The following is a 16,255-nucleotide window of genomic DNA, read 5'->3' on the forward strand; positions in this document are numbered from 1 at the left end:
ACACCAGGTATGCCAGAGTTTCCACAAGGTTTCTCAGTGTCTCCTTCATCTCCTTGAAGTCCCTCTTCGTGCACCTGCTGAGCCTATGACTACCATTGTTTGCGGAGCTGCTGTCGTAGTTGTCTTCCTCTGCAGTAGGCTTATATGTAGGTGTACTGTTTTAAAAAATACTAACAAAAACATCAGAAATAACATTGCCTGTAGCCTACAGGATAATATGAAAATAATTAATGGGTGAAGAGACTTTTATAGTGTAATAATAATGATCAGCCGTTGATAGATTTTAGTAAAGCAGGTGGTTAAACGCTGATTCCAAATTTTATATCAAATGCACGTGACAATGTGTAACCACTTGACATGGGTAAACTGGACACGGGCAGAGATTTGTTTACTGTGTTGCATAGCACAGGTAGTGCATTCACAGCCGTATTAGGCGTAATATTTAGCTAATAACTGATGAGTTGATATGCATAAGCATTTAACTTAGGCTATACATCTCTAGCCTATCTCTCACTTTTCTCTTGCAAAATTACACACCAGGGCCTGGTTTCCCAAAAGCATCTTAAGGCTAAGTTAATCAATAGGCCCTTCATACGAGCAATGTTACATCTCTGGGATGTTTTTGTCAAAATCATTGTTACTAAAGTTGCACTTGAAAACCCTTGTTATTTATCGACTGCCTCAGACCCCTCGTGGAGCAGCTAAGTGCGTCATTAGGTGCTTTTTTGCCTTTACGTGTGAGACACTTTATACACAGAAGATCTGTACTAAACAAAGAATCATGATGTTTATCTATCTCTCTGTGACCAAGCTGATCCGAGAGGCACTGTCTTTCTTTCGATATTGTATTGTAGTGATGGGAAGTTCGTCTCTTTTTACTGACTCTGATCTTTTCAACTCGTTCAGTCAAAAGAACGACTCTTTGGACAAATTTTGTTTATTTGATTCAGTAATGCCCAGAGCATGCCAGGACCCCCTACCGGTGAACAAGGAACTAAAAACTTGAAAAATCATAATTCTACAAGTCTTTCGTTCACCATAAGGGGCTTATTGGAGCTGTAATTTGTGACTGAGACTTATAAAAGTGTTTTAAAAAAATGTACCTTTTGTGATTGCTAGGCATACAAATAAGATGATTTCTTGATACTGCCTTTGAAACGAGGTCTAGATCTGTCTCAGAGGAATAAACAACGATACAATCTAAAAACATTGTCGCAAACAGCACAGATTAAAGTATAGATTTTTTTCCACTAAAAGCACTTGTCCTCTTACTTAATTCCATGTTGGTCTGCTCTTCTCTGCCCTTGTTCTTTTTGCATTAAATAATAATACATTTAATTTGTAAAGCACTTATTAAAATGGCGATGGAAGAAATGGCAGCAGTTTTACGGGCGCCCAACCAATTGTGCTATTATGTGGGGTTTTTTCCCGCATTATTTGTAACTTATTTTGTACATAATGTTTCTGCAACCGTATCTTACGGCAAAAAAGAGCTTCTGGATATCAGGACAGCGATCACTCACCTCGGATTAGACAAAGATTTTTTTCTACAACAAGCAGGATGCACAGGACATTCTCCAAACACCCGACAGGGCCGACATCCCCGTTATTTGCAAGAGGAAGCGACGCAGGTACAGAGGACAAATAGCCGGATGCCTCGTGAGGACCCAGAGAAGGCAAGTGGGAAAGATGCCGTTACTGTCAATACTACTCGCCAACGTGCAATCATTGGACAATAAATTAGACGAAGTACGATCACAAATATCCTACCAACGGGACATCAATTGTAATATCCTATGTTTCACGGAATCGTGGCTGAATGATGACATGGATATTCAGCTAGCGGGAAATACGCTGCACCGGCAAGATAGAACAGCACACTCCGGTAAGTCGAGTGGGGGCGGTCTGTGCATATTTGTAAACAGTTGGTGCACGAAATCTAAGGAAGTCTCTAGATTTTGGTCGCCTGAAGTAGAGTATATTGTGATTAATTGCAGTCCACACTACTTGCCTAGAGAGATTTCAGCTATACTTTTCGTGGCTGTTTATTTACCACCACAGACAGATGCTGGCACTAAGACCACACTCAGCTGTATAAGGAAATAAGCAAACAGGATACCACTCACCCAGAGGCGGTGCTCCTGGTGGCCGGAGGCTTTAATGCAGGGAAACTTAAATCAGTTCTACCAAATTTCCATCAACATGTTAAATGTGCAACCAGAGGGAAAAACATTCTAGATCACCTGTACTCCACACACAGAGACGTGTACAAAGCTCTCTCTCGCCATCCATTTGGTAAATCCGACCACAACTCTATCCTCCTGATTCCTGCTTACAAGCTAAAATTAAAGCAGGGAGCACCAGTGACTCAGTCTATAAAGAAGTGGTCAGATGAAGCAGATGCTAAACTACAGGATTATTTTGCTATCACAGACTGGAATATGTTCCGGGATTCTTCCGATGGAATTGAGAAGTACACCACATCAGTCACTGGCTTTATCAATAAGTGCATCGAGGACGTCGTCCCCACAGTGACCATACGTGATCTCGCCATCACGGTTGACAACTCCATTGTGTCCTCCTCCCAGAGTGCTAAGAGCCTTGACGTGACCCTGGACAACACCCTGTCATTCTCCGCTAACATCAAGGCGGTGACCCGATCCTGTAGGTTCATGCTCTACAACATTCGCAGAGTACGACCCTGCCTCACACAGGAAGCGGCGCAGGTCCTAATCCAGGCACTTGTCACCTCCCGTCTGGATTACTGCAACTCGCTGTTGGCGGGGCTCCCTGCCTGTGCCATCAAACCCCTACAACTCATCCAGAACGCCGCAGCCCGTCTGGTGTTCAACCTTCCCAAGTTCTCTCACGTCACCCCGCTCCTCCGCACACTCCACTGGCTTCCAGTTGAAGCTCGCATCTGCTACAAGACCATGGTGCTTGCCTACGGAGCTGTGAGGGGAACGGCACCTCCGTACCTTCAGGCTCTGATCAGTCCCTACACCCAAAGAAGGGCACTGCGTTCATCCACCTCTGGCCTGCTCGCCTCCCTACCACTGCGGAAGCACAGTTCCCGCTCAGCCCAGTCAAAACTGTTCGCTGCTCTGGCACCCCAATGGTGGAACAAGCTCCCTCACGACGCCAGGACAGCGGAGTCAATCACCACCTTCCGGAGACACCTGAAACCCCACCTCTTTAAGGAATACCTGGGATAGGATAAAGTAATCCCTCAAAGGCAACCTGCCTAAATGACTACAGACCCGTAGAACTCCAGAAACCCTAGACCCACTCCAATTTGCATACCACCCAAACAGATCCACAGATGATGCAATCTCTATTGCACTCCACACTGCCCTTTCCCACCTGGACAAAAGGAACACTTATGTGAGAATGTTATTCATTGACTACAGCTCAGCGTTCAACACCATAGTACCCTCAAAGCTCATCACTAAGCTAAGGATCCTGGGACTAAACACCTCCCTCTGCAACTGGATCCTGGACTTCCTGACGGGCCGCCCCCAGGTGATGAGGGTAGGAAGCAACACATCTGCCACGCTGATCCTCAACACTGGAGCTCTCCAGGGGTGCGTGCTCAGTCCCCTCCTATACTCCCTGTTCACCCACGACTGCATGGCTAGGCACGACTCCAACACCATCATTAAGTTTGCAGACGACACAACAGTGGTAGGCCTGATCACCGACAACGACGAGACAGCCTGTAGGGAGGAGGTCAGAGACCTGGCCGGGTGGTGCCAGAATAACAACCTGTCCCTCAACGTAACCAAGACAAAGGAGATGATTGTAGACAACAGGAAAAGAAGGACAGAGCACACCCCCATTCTCATCGACGGGGCTGTAGTGGAGCAGGTTGAGAGCTTCAAGTTCCTTGGTGTCCACATCAACAACAAACTAGAATGGTCCAAACACACCCAGACAGTTGTGAAGAAGGCACGACAAAGCCTATTCCCCCTCAGGAAACTAAAAAGATTTGGCATGGATCCTGAGATCCTCAAAAGGTTCTACAGCTGCAACATCGAGAGCATCCTGACTGGTTGCATCACTGCCTTGTATGGAAATTGCTCGGCCTCCGACCGCAAGGCACTACAGAGGTTAGTGCGTACGGCCCAGTACATCACTGGGGCTAAGCTGCCTGCCATCCAGGACCTCTACATCAGGCGGTCTCGGAGGAAGGCCCTAATAATTGTCAAAGACCCTAGCCATCCCAGTCATAGCCTGATCTCTCTACTACCGCATGGCAAGCGGTACCGGAGTGCCAAGTCTAGGACAAAAAGGCTTCTCAACAGTTTTTACCCCCAAGCCATAAGACTCCTGAACAGGTAATCAAATGTCTACCCGGACTATCTGCATTGTGTGCCCCCCCAACCCCTCTTTTACGCTGCTGCTACTCTCTGTTTATCATATATGCATAGTCACTTTAACGTACATACTACCTCAATTGGCCCAACCAACCCGCACATTGGCTAACCGGGCTATCTGCATTGTGTCCCGCCACCCACCACCCGCCAACCCCTCTTTTAAGCTACTGCTACTCTCTGTTCATCATATATGCATAGTCACTTTAACCATATCTACATGTACATACTACCTCAAGCAGCCTGACTAACTGGTGTCTGTATGTAGCCTCGCTACTTTTATAGCCTCGCTACTGTATATAGCCTGTCTTTTTACTGTTGTTTTATTTCTTTACTTACCTATTGTTCACCTAATACCTTTTTTGCACTATCGGTTAGAGCTTGTAAGTAAGCATTTCACTGTAAGGTCTACACCTGTTGTATTCGGCGCACGTGACAAATAAAACTTTGATTTGATCTCACACCCAAGGCAAAAAAAAAAAATAAACTTAATCCAGAACATAGAACACAGACAACAATCAAAGCTATAAACAGGTGTCGTCATTAGCAGAAGTTCTTGAAAGCTTTGCTGAACAGCACGTTCTTGAGCTGTGCCTTAAAGGACGACAGAGACTCCGCAGCCCTATTAGTGTCTGGAAGTAAGTACCACAGCCGCGGAGCCGTGCAACTGAAAGCCCTGTCACGCATAGTTTTAAGTCTGCTGCGGGGCTGCTGAAGGGAGACGGACCTGGAGGAGAAGGGTGTGGGGCAGGAGGGTAGAATGAGGTCAGACAGGTACTTGGGTCCAGAGTTGTGGATAGCTTGGTAGGTGTAAACCAGGATTTTGTAGTCGATGCGTGAGCATATGGGGAGCCAGTGGATGTTGAGAAGCACTGGAGAGATGTGCTCGCGGGGGGAGGTGTGGGTGAGGACACGTGCAGCACAGTTCTGAACATATTGTAGCCTGTTTAGGCACTTGGCAGATGCGCCAACAAAAAGGGCGTTACAATAATCCAGACGGGATTAAATAAAGGCGTGGATGAGTCGCTCAGCTGCAGGTTGTGATAGCATAGGTTGTAACCTGGCAATGTTCAGAAGATGGAAACATTTGACTTTGGTGACACTCTTGATGCCTCAAACGAGACCTTTGACATGATGTTGTTTATGATTGTGTGAATGCCAATTAGGATGACCTCTTTCTTTTTTGTAGCTAAATTGCAGGAAACTCAACTGCATCTACGCTTTGATGTCCTGCAGGCAGCTGACCGGGAGTGCAGTGTCGAACGCTGCACTGAGGTCGAGCAGTATGAAGGTGCTGGCAGCCCCAGAGTCAGCATTCATGAGGAGGTCATTGGAGACCCTTTCCAGGGTAGTTTCGATGCTGTGTCTAGCCTTGAAACCAAACTGGAAGGGCTCAAGTAGGTTGTGAGTGACCAGATAGTTTTAAAGTTGGCTAGGAACAGCACGTTCGAGGAGCTTAGTCAGGAAGGGCAGGTTGGAAATAGGCCTGTAGTTCTGGAGGTTGTCAGGGCCAGATCCACGTTTTTACATACTGGTGTGACTGTGACCAGTTTGAGCTGAGGGACACATCCAGTGATGAGGGACTTGAAATAACACAGGAATAACACAGGGAACATATCTGATGCTGCGCCTCGTTCTGCCTTTTTACCTTGTCAGCTCGGGGATTCGATCTTGCAACCTTTCGGTTACTGGCCCAACGTTCTAACCACTAGGCTACCTGCCGCCCCAAGTTTCATGATAGTCAATACACAATGTAAGTTATAACCTATGCAAGTGACGTTTTCTATTAGTGAGCGTTGTGATCACTGGTCTGTGTGAATGAAGTCAGATAGTTTGCACATGCATGTTTGTATTTTTGCATAGAAATAGTATATTGTTCCTGAGATCCCGTCATTTTTTTTGCAGGAAGGAGCTTGCTCGGAAAATCTTGGGATCCCGGTTTCCAGTGTTAATCCCTAGTATGGATGTGTGAAAAGATTAGCCAAAGACCAGCCTTGTTATGCATCCACCATATTTGCTGGAACCGTGCTGAAAAGGACAATGTGAAAAGAAAATATCTGAGCCAGGTTGGGAATCAAGTATCAGATAGCTCAGTGGTTGGGGTATGGTGACGTCAACACCAAGGTCATGGTTTTAATTCCCTATGGGCCCCATACATCCCTATATTTATTTTATGTCTTAACTGTAAGTTGCCTTGGATAAAAGAGTCTGCTAAATTACCATGTCATCATTATACTCATACTGAGCACAGTGCCATAGATAGTCCTATACCATAGACAGGGGTGCACAACTCAGGACCTTGAGTTCCGCAGTCCTGCTAGTTTCCTTCCCTACTAGTTCTTCTCCTGCCACGTCATTTATCATTTCATGTGCACACACATGGTTTCCTCAGTTTCTGGTGAAAGGCATTCTTCAGCAAAATTTTAAATGTACATAATTGTTTCCTTATGTTGAAAGCAGTCTATGGGCCAGTAGAGACAGCAATCCACACTAAAACTAGCCACAAATGTTCTAACATGGCATTTTCGAACAAAAAAAACATTGTCCAAATCCTCTTACTTGCGTACTAAATAGTAGGCTAATTGTTTTTTTTTATAAACAATAATGTTTTTTAGTATGTGACATTTTAAACATTGGAGTATGCTTTAAAGGGATAATGCGAGAGTCTGGTAATTATACTTACCCAGAGTCAGATGAACTCATGGATGCCATTTATATGCATGCAGTTTGAAGGAAGTAAGAGGTCGTTTTGTGAGCCAATGCTAGCTAGCTGTACCGGTAGACTTCCAATCATTGGCTCACGAAACTCTCTCTAAACTTCCTTCATACTCGCACTATCCCTTTAAATGCTCAGATGTCATACTCATTCCGGCTTTTCATCAAGTATAATTCGCTGCGAGCCATTGAGGAAGATTTTCCAGACTGAGTGAGATTGACAACAGTTGATAATAAGCTCAGGGGATGCTACACCAAAATGAACAGATGGATGGAAACTGCACAATTGAGCATAAGATGATGCATTCACATAATGGGTGAGCCTAGTATGTTGATATTTGTTGCTAACTGTATGTATTTTTACAAAAACCGTACGTTCTAAATAGTATGTAGTATGATTCATCTTAGTAAGTAGTAGGTGTGCCATGGCTAATGTGAGTCAATGTCTCCTAGTTAGCATGCTTTAAATGTCATGCCTAGGACCAAAACCAGCAGTGCTCTGGGCCTCGAGAGAGAGCCAGATCTGAGCACACCTGCTATAGATGGTATAGATACTGGGCTGTACCATAGATGCTGATGTTTCCATGGACCGTAGGCTTGATATCCTCCACAGCCTCCACCCTCTGACTGAAGGTCCAGCCCGTGGGCTTGAAGGCCACCAGCTGGTCGTACTGCCTTGAGAATCTACTCAGATGAGTCTGCAGGTTCTGGAAAGGAAAAAAGGGCATGGGAGTACGTACTTTGGTTTAGTAAGTATAAGGAGTGAACAGATAGTTTGAGCCTGTTCTTTTCTGAGGGGAATGAAAACCAACATGTGACCTAGAGTTTGTCATAATCTTGTATTTTACATTTTAGCTCCACCCTTTACATTTTGAAATGTTGTATTATATCAGGTGCAAACCTTCCACTAGTGCAGGGGTAAGCAATCCTAGTGCTGTAATTCTGCAGGTACTCCAGAGTTTAATCCCAACCAGCGGCATACCACCCTGCATCCCACTGCTGGCTTGCCTCTGAAGCTAAACCGGGTCAGTCCTGGTTGGTCTCTGGATGGGAAACCAGATGCTGCTGGAAGTGGTGTTTAGAGTGTCAGTAGGGAGCACTCTTCCCTCTGGGGAGATCCCAGGGCAGTGAAGGGGACATTGCCCTGCGTAGACGGTGCCGTCTTTTGGACAGGATGTTAAACCTGTCCTGAATCTCTGTGGTCATTATAAAATCCCATGGCACTTATCATGAGAGTATTTTCTTTTCTTTATTTTAACAAGGCAAGTAGGGGTGTTTACCCCGGTGGAAATGGCTAAACTCCCAACGGGGCCCCATTCCATCATAGCCACCTAATCAGCCCCCTCAATCCTAATTGTCATACAGTACATTCGGAAAGTATTCAGACTCCTTGACTTTTCCACATTTTGTTACGTTCCAGCCTTATTCTAAAATATAAATAAATAAAAATTTACACACAATAACCCATAATGACAAAGCAAAAACAGGTTTTTAGAAATGTTTGCAAAAATAAAATAACTGAAATATTACATTTATGTAACTATTCAGACCCTTTACTCAGTACTTTGTTGGAGCACCTTTGGCAGTGATTACAGCCTTGAGTCTTATTGGGTATGACCAATGGTGGAACAAGCTCCCTCACGACGCCAGGACAGCGGAGTCAATCACCACCTTCCGGAGACACCTGAAACCCCACCTCTTTAAGGAATACCTAGGATAGGATAAAGTAATCCTTCTAAACCCCCCCTTAAAAGATTTAGATGCACTATTGTAAAGTGGTTGTTCCACTGGATATCATAAGGTGAATGCACCATTTTGTAAGTCGCTCTGGATAAGAGCGTCTGCTAAATGACTTAAATGTAATGTAATGACGCTGCAAACTTGGAACACCTGTATTTGGGGAGTTTCTCCCATTCTTCTCTGCAGATCCTCTCAAGCTCTGTCAGGTTGGATGGGGAACAGCACTGCACAGCTATTTTCAGGTCTCTCCAGAGATATTCGATTGGGTTCAAGTCTGGGGTCTGGCTGGGCCACTCAAGGACTTTCAGAGACTTGTCCCGAAGCCACTCTTGAGCTGTCTTGGCTGTGTGCTTAGGGTCATTATCCAGTTGGAAGGTGAACCTTCGTCCCAGTCTGAGATCCTGAGCGCTCTGGAGCAGGTTTTCATCAAGGATCTCTCTGTACTTTGCTCCGTTCATCTTTCCCTCAATACTGACTAGTCTCTCAGTCCCTGCTGCTGAAAAACATCCACACAGCATGATGCTGCCACCACCATGCTTCACAGTAAGGATGGTGCCAGATTTCCTCCAGATGTGACGCTTGGCATTCAAGCGAAAGAGTTCAAATCTTGGTTTCATCAGACCAGAGAATCTTGTTTCTCAAGGTCTGAGAGTCCTTTAGGTGCCTTTTGGCAAACTCCAAGCGAGCTGTTACTGTTGTGTTACTCATGTGCCTGTTACTGAGGAGTGGCTGCTGTCTGGCCCCTCTACCATAAAAGCCTGATTGCTGCAGAGATGGTTGTCCTTCTGGAAGGTTCTCTCATCTCCACAGAGGAACTCTGTAGCTCTGTCAGAGTGATCATCGGGTTCTTGGTCACCTCCTTGACCAAGACCCTTCTTGGTTGCTCAGTTTGGCAGGTAGGCCAGCTCTAGGAAGTGTCTTGGTGGTTCCAAAGTTCTTCCATTTAATAATGATGGAGGCCACTGTGTTCTTGGGGACCTTCAATGCTGCACACATTTTTTTGGTACCCTTCCCCAGATCTGTGCCTCGACACAATCCTGTCTCGTAGCTCTACAGACAATTCCTTCGACTTCATGGCTTTTTGCTATTTTGTCTTTCCAAATCATGTCCAATCAATTGAATTTACCACAGGTGGACTCAAATGAAGTTGTAGAAACATCTCAAGGATGATCAATGGAAACACGATGCACCTGAGCTCAATTTCGAGTCTCGTAGCAAAGGGTCTGAATAATTAAGTAAATAATTACAACTTTTATTTGTAATAAATTTGCTAACATTTAAAAAAATCTGTTTTCACTTTGTCATTATGGGGTATTGTTTGTAGATTGATGAGGGAAAACATTTATTTAATCCATTTTCGAATAAGGCTGTTATTTCACAACATTTGGAAAAAGTCAAGGGGTCTGAATACTTTCCGAATGTACCGTATATCAATCCTCACCTCTCCACCTGATGTGTGGTGAGCGTTCTGGCACAAAATGGTTGCCGTGCATCGCCCAGGTGGTTTCTACAAAGTGGTGGTGGTTGAGGTGATTTTCCTCCTACTATGTAAAGCGCTTTGAGTACCTCAGTTATTACAGTGGCTTGCGAAAGTATTCACCCCCTTAGCATTTTTCCTATTTTGTTGCATTACAACCTGGAATTAAAATAGATTTTTTGGGGATTTGTATCATTTGATTTACACAACATGCCTACCACTTTGAAGATGCAAAAATGCTTTTATTGTGAAACAAATAAGAAATAAAACAAAAAAACTGAACTTGAGCGTGCGTAACTATTCACCCCCCAAGGTCAATACTTTGTAGAGCCACCTTTTGCAGCAATTACAGCTGAAAGTCTTTTGGGATATGTCTCTATAAGCTTGGCACATCTAGCCACTGGGATTTTTGCCCATTCTTCAAGGCAAAACTGCTCCAGCTCCTTCAAGTTGGATGGGTTCTGCTGGTGTACAGATTCTCAATTGCATTGAGGTCTGGGCTTTGACTAGGCCATTCCAAGACATTTAAATGTTTCCCCTAAAACCACTCAAGTGTTGTTTTAGCAGTATGCTTAGGGTCATTGTCCTGCTGAAAGGAAACAGGTTTCCCTCAAGAATTTCCCTCTATTTAGCGACATCTATCAGTCCTACAATTATGATCCGTTTCCCAGTCCCTGCCAATGAAAAACATTCCCACAGCATGATCCTACCACCAGGATGCTTCACTGTGGGGATGGTGTTCTCGGAGTGATTAGATGTGTTGGGTTTGCGCCAGACATAGCGTTTTCCTTGATGGCCAAAAAGCCCCATTTTAGCCTCATCTGACCAGTGTACCTTCTTCCACATGTTTGGGGAGTCTCCCACTTGCCTTCAGGTGAACACCAAACGTGTTTGCTTATTTTTTTCTTTAAGCAATGGCTTTTTTCTGGCCACTCTTCCGTAAAGCCCAGCTCTGTGGAGTGTACGGCTTAAAGTGGTCCTATGGACAGATACTCCAATCTCCGCTGTGGAGCTTTGCAGCTCCTTCAGGGTTATCTTTGGTCTCTTTGTTGCCTCTCTGATTAATGCCCTCCTTGCCTGGTCTGTGAGTTTTGGTGGGCGGTGTAATAAAGATAATCTAACGTTTTACCTAATTATATATAAGGAGGGCATTTGCACAACATGTTTCACAACAGCACACAACAAAATTCCAGAGACATATTGAGCAACCAACTGATACCAATCACGACCACACCCAGAGACTGATGGCGGACTAAGCACTCACACAAAAATGTCAAGACATGAAAGCACCCTAGCCACACGAACTGACCAATGGTGTAAAGAACAACATTCCATGAATATCGCAAGCACCCAGACACGAATTACCAGAAATACACACACACACACTTAGGTGTGTTGGACTCCGAGGACAACGGACACTGCCAAGGGCCAATGGGAAGTCGACACCACCTGGAGAGTGGACCGTCCCTCCACTCATCGACCAGTCAGGAGAGCGGACCTACTAGACTCAACGTCAACACACTGTTATTTCATTGTATAAATTGGATGTACACTATGTTTCGGGGCTCTCTTCTGCTAGTTCCCTATGAGCTAAACGAAGGAGTCCGTGCATGCTTTGCCAAATATCTTTGTCTCATAATAAACTGCCTTACTATAAACTGAATCACCCGGTCCAACGTCTTGACTTGGTCTCCTTCTCAAATAAGGAATCATCAACAGCGGCCCTCTCTTGGCAGGTTTGTCGTGGTGCCATATTCTTTAAAACATTTTAATAATGGATTTAATGGTGCTCCGTGGGATGTTCAAAGTTTTGGATATTTTTATAACCCAAACCTCATCTGTACTTCTCCACAACTTTGTCCCTGACCTGATTGAAGATCTTTTTGGTCTTCATGGTGCCGCTTGCTTGGTGGTGCCCCTTGCTTTGTGGTGTTTCAGACTCTAGGGCCTTTTAGAACAGGTGTATATATACTGAGATCATGTGACACTTAAATAAAGTCATTTTCTTTCATTTCACTTCACCAATTTGGACTATATTGTGAATGTCCATGTAATGGATTTCCAAATAAAAGTCCATTTAAATTACAGGTTGTAATGCAACAAAATAGGAAAAACGCCAAGGGGGATGAATACTTTTGCAAGCCACTGTATAATAATACTAAAAACACCACTTTACTTACCTTGCCAATTTATCAATATCAGTTATTGTCTGTATTATATCAACTTGGTCTCCCAGGTGGTCTAAAGCTAAATAGTTTACAAAAAAAACAAGTATTTTTGGCATTCCAGGGTCTGGCACTCTGTGGTTGCCTACCCACACACTATATCAAATGCACAGAAACACCAAAAGCGCAATGAAAGTGTTAAAGCAAGAATCCGCAGGTCGTGGGCGACCCTGTGTCGCCCCATTTCTTGTGTAGTGTTTTCACTTTGAACAAAAACAAGGGGGTTGAGCCCTGACCTGCCTTGGATTGGCATTCTGGGCAAGGTGTGTCTTTATGCTAATCCCGCCTACTCGAATAACCCGTTGCCCCGGAGCTGGAGAGGAAGTGAAAGTCACTTGCAAACTAATGTTACAACTGCCAGAAACAAACAGAGCAGATGAAGCCAGCAAGCATCATTCTCAGTTCTTGGATCTGAATTAACTGGACCCAAAGAGAAAAATATAACATTCTGTATTCGGACTGTATTGAACTCAAAGGAATCTAATGATACCATCATGTCCAGCAGCTAAACTGCATGAACCCCACAAGATGCCCAATGCCTTTATTTCAACTAGCCAATGTTAGCTAGCTAAAGCTAGATGTGCAGATTGTTGACATGATAGTGTTTAGTTTGTAGATGATAACGATAGCTAGCTAGGTGGTCGAATGCATTTTCAGCCCAGGACCACCCCACCAAAATTATATATAATTCAGTACAGTAACATTACCCAAACTTGTATTTCTCAGGGAGAGATTGGTGGAGACAGTCTGATAGAGGGAACCTGAGGCTGTACAAGTTGTGGTTGTGCAAACCCCAACACTGTAAGAGGTAAAGAATGCAGTATGCATGTTATGTTATGCTTTGTGATTCAATAATTATTTTGTTGGTAATCAACCAAAATAGTTAACTATGGTAATACAGTTAGCAGTCGGTCATATACTGCCCATGGTCTCACCTGAGAGAGAAGGTAATTGTTGTGACTTTTGGCAAGATTAGATTTTATTGATTAATTTGGTTATCCTATGCAAATTAATCAAAGAGGAGCACCATAAAGGGTTAGATATAGAGAAACTCTTGAATTAACTTAATCAGTAGTTATCATTAGCCGTTATACCATTAATAATATCAACAATATAAATCAGTCAATTTTACCATATTCTCATTCTGAAGAGTCGTCAGCTCTGGAACTGCAAGAACCCAATCGCTCACAAATGAACTCAATGCCACAAATAACTGTACAGCTAGAGGCATTTTTTGGGGTGGTCCTGAACCGAAAATGCTGTCGACCACCTAGCGTGATCATCTACAAACTAAATAAAACATCATGTCAACAATCTGAATATCTAGATTTAGCAAGCTAATGTTAGCTAGTTGAAATAAAGGCATTGGGCATCTTCTGGAGTTTATGCAGTGTAGCTACATGATGCTATCATTAGATTCCTTTGAGTACAAAACGATCCGAATTCAAAAGATGTTAGCTAGATTGACATTGAACACACTTAGGTTAGCAGCTAACATAGCTAGCAGGCTAAATACGCAACCCAACACTTTCCTAACATGACCAATCCATGACAACGGTTGCCATTTCGGTGTCACTCTTCCACCTTTCAAAATTAATTCCAATGTTTATCTGGTTTCTGGATTGGTCATGGCAGTCTTTTTCTTGCTTTTTTTTATTTTGGGGTCGAATTGATTCAGATCCAAGAATGACGCTTGTTGACTTTGTCTTCTCTGTTTGTTTCTGGCAGCTGTAACATTAGGTTGCAAGTGACTTTCACTTCCTCTCCAGCTCCAGGACAGCAGGGTCATTAGAGTAGGCGGGATTAGCGCAAAGACGCACCTTACCCAGAAGGCCAGCCCAAGGCGGCTCAGGGCTCAACCCCCTTGTTTTCGTTCAAAGTGAAAAACGCTACACAAGAAGTGGGGCGGCATAGGGTCGCCCACAACCTGCAGATTTCTGCTTTAAGTCTACTAAGAGAATATAGAAGCAATTCAAATGAATTATATTTTACAACTTGTACAGCGGCAAATACATTTTGAATGTGTCAATCTAAAGCAGTAAAACATGAAATTTGTCAATATCCTCTGCCTCGTCATTTCTCATTATTGTATGAAAATGTGGAGGAATCTCAAAAGAAAATACACATTTTCAAAAGCTTCTCAAGTTCTATTTTGGATTGCATTTTTTAGATGGAAAAGATGGATTTTTTGTTACTTTGTCCAGAGTATTTCAATTGTATGCCCTTGTGCAGTACAGGGATTTTTATTTATAACAAGTTTTGAATGAGCACTTCTGTGGAAAGTGTTTGGTAATGATCTGGCTTGTGTTATGCCAGATCCAAAATAAGAGTAATAATCTCTATTTTTCTGAATGTAAAAAAATAAAAATACGCAAAAGCTTGCCTTGTGTAGCAAGTTTTCTATTTATTCCGTTTTAAACTGTATCATGTTCTTTTGCTATATGGACAGCACAAAAGTGGTTGTTGTTTAAGGTAGACTCAGCAATATACACAGCAGGGTGATTACCTGATTACAAACAACAACATAATTAAAATCTGTCAAGACTTCCACTATTTTCTTTTACAATGTATGCCCTCCCTTGAAATATGTCAACATTGGGAAGAGACAACTGTGGCTGATTGAATTTTGTTGCATTTCTGTGAGGTTGCTGCCCTGCTTTGTAGGATAATGTTGTCTTACTAACTCTACCTTTAAGCACTTTTGACATACAGTACCAGTCAAAAGTTTGGACACCCTACTCATTCAAGGGTTGGAATCATGGAATCATGTAGTAACCAAAAAAGTGATATATATATATATATATTTTACATTTGAGATTCTTCAAAGTAGCCACCCTTTGCCTTGATGACAACTTTGCACACTCTTGGCATTCTCTCAACCAGCTTTCAATTAACAGGTGTGCCTTGTTAAAAGTTAATTTGTGGAAGTTCTTTCCTTCTTAATGTGTTTGAGCCAATCAGCTGTGTTGTGACAAGGTAGGGATGGTATACAGAAGATAGCCCTATTGGTAAAAGACCAAGTCCATATTATGGGAAGAACAGCTAAAATAAGCAAAGAGAAATGACAGTCCATCATTACTTTAAGACATGAAGGTCAGTCAAAACGGAAAACGGCAAGAACTTTGAAAGTTTCTTCAAGTGCAGTCGCACAAACCATCAAGCGTTATGATGAAACTGGCTCTCATGAGGACCGCCACAGGAAAGGAAGACCCAGAGTTAAGTCTGCTGCAGAGGATAAGTTCATTAGTTACCAGCCTCAGAAATTGCAGCCCAAACAGATGCTTCAGAGTTCAAGTAACATACAGATAAACTGTTCAGAGGAGACTGCGTGAATCAGGCTTTCATGGTAGAATTGCTGCAAAAGAAACCACTACTAAAAGACACCAATAAGAAGAGAGTTTCTTGGGTCAAGAAACACGAGCAATGGACATTAGACCGGTGGAAATCTGTCCTTTGGTCTGGAGTCCAAATTTGAGATTTTTGGTTCCAACCGACGTGTCTTTGTGAGACGCAGAGTAGGTGAATGGATGATTTCCGCATGTGTGGTTCCCACCGTGAAGCACGGAGGAGGAGGTGTGATAGTGTCACAAGCAAAGCCTCCCACACTGTCTGTGATTTATTTAATATTCAAGGCACACTAAACAGCATGGCTACAACAGCATTCAGCAGCGATATACCATCCCATCTGGTTTGCGCTTAGTGGGACTATTAATTGTTTTTCAACA

The 16,255-nt window shown here is 43.4% G+C and overlaps 1 protein-coding gene across 2 annotated transcripts in view; it reads right to left on the minus strand.

The window, feature by feature from the left end:
- dclre1a (DNA cross-link repair 1A (PSO2 homolog, S. cerevisiae)) overlaps positions 1-16,255 on the minus strand; it is a 50,843-nt gene that overhangs the window by 6,317 nt on the left and 28,271 nt on the right. Inside the window, exon 8 of one of the 2 annotated variants that reach the window (XM_045702018.1) lies at positions 7,649-7,795. In XM_045702018.1, the coding sequence (XP_045557974.1) occupies positions 7,649-7,795 (147 nt within the window). The remainder of the gene's footprint in view (positions 1-7,648; positions 7,796-16,255) is intronic. The other variant, XM_045702016.1, reaches the window with a different exon arrangement.

Source organism: Salmo salar, chromosome ssa19, assembly GCF_905237065.1.
Source record: "Salmo salar chromosome ssa19, Ssal_v3.1, whole genome shotgun sequence".
NCBI lineage: Eukaryota > Metazoa > Chordata > Actinopteri > Salmoniformes > Salmonidae > Salmo > Salmo salar.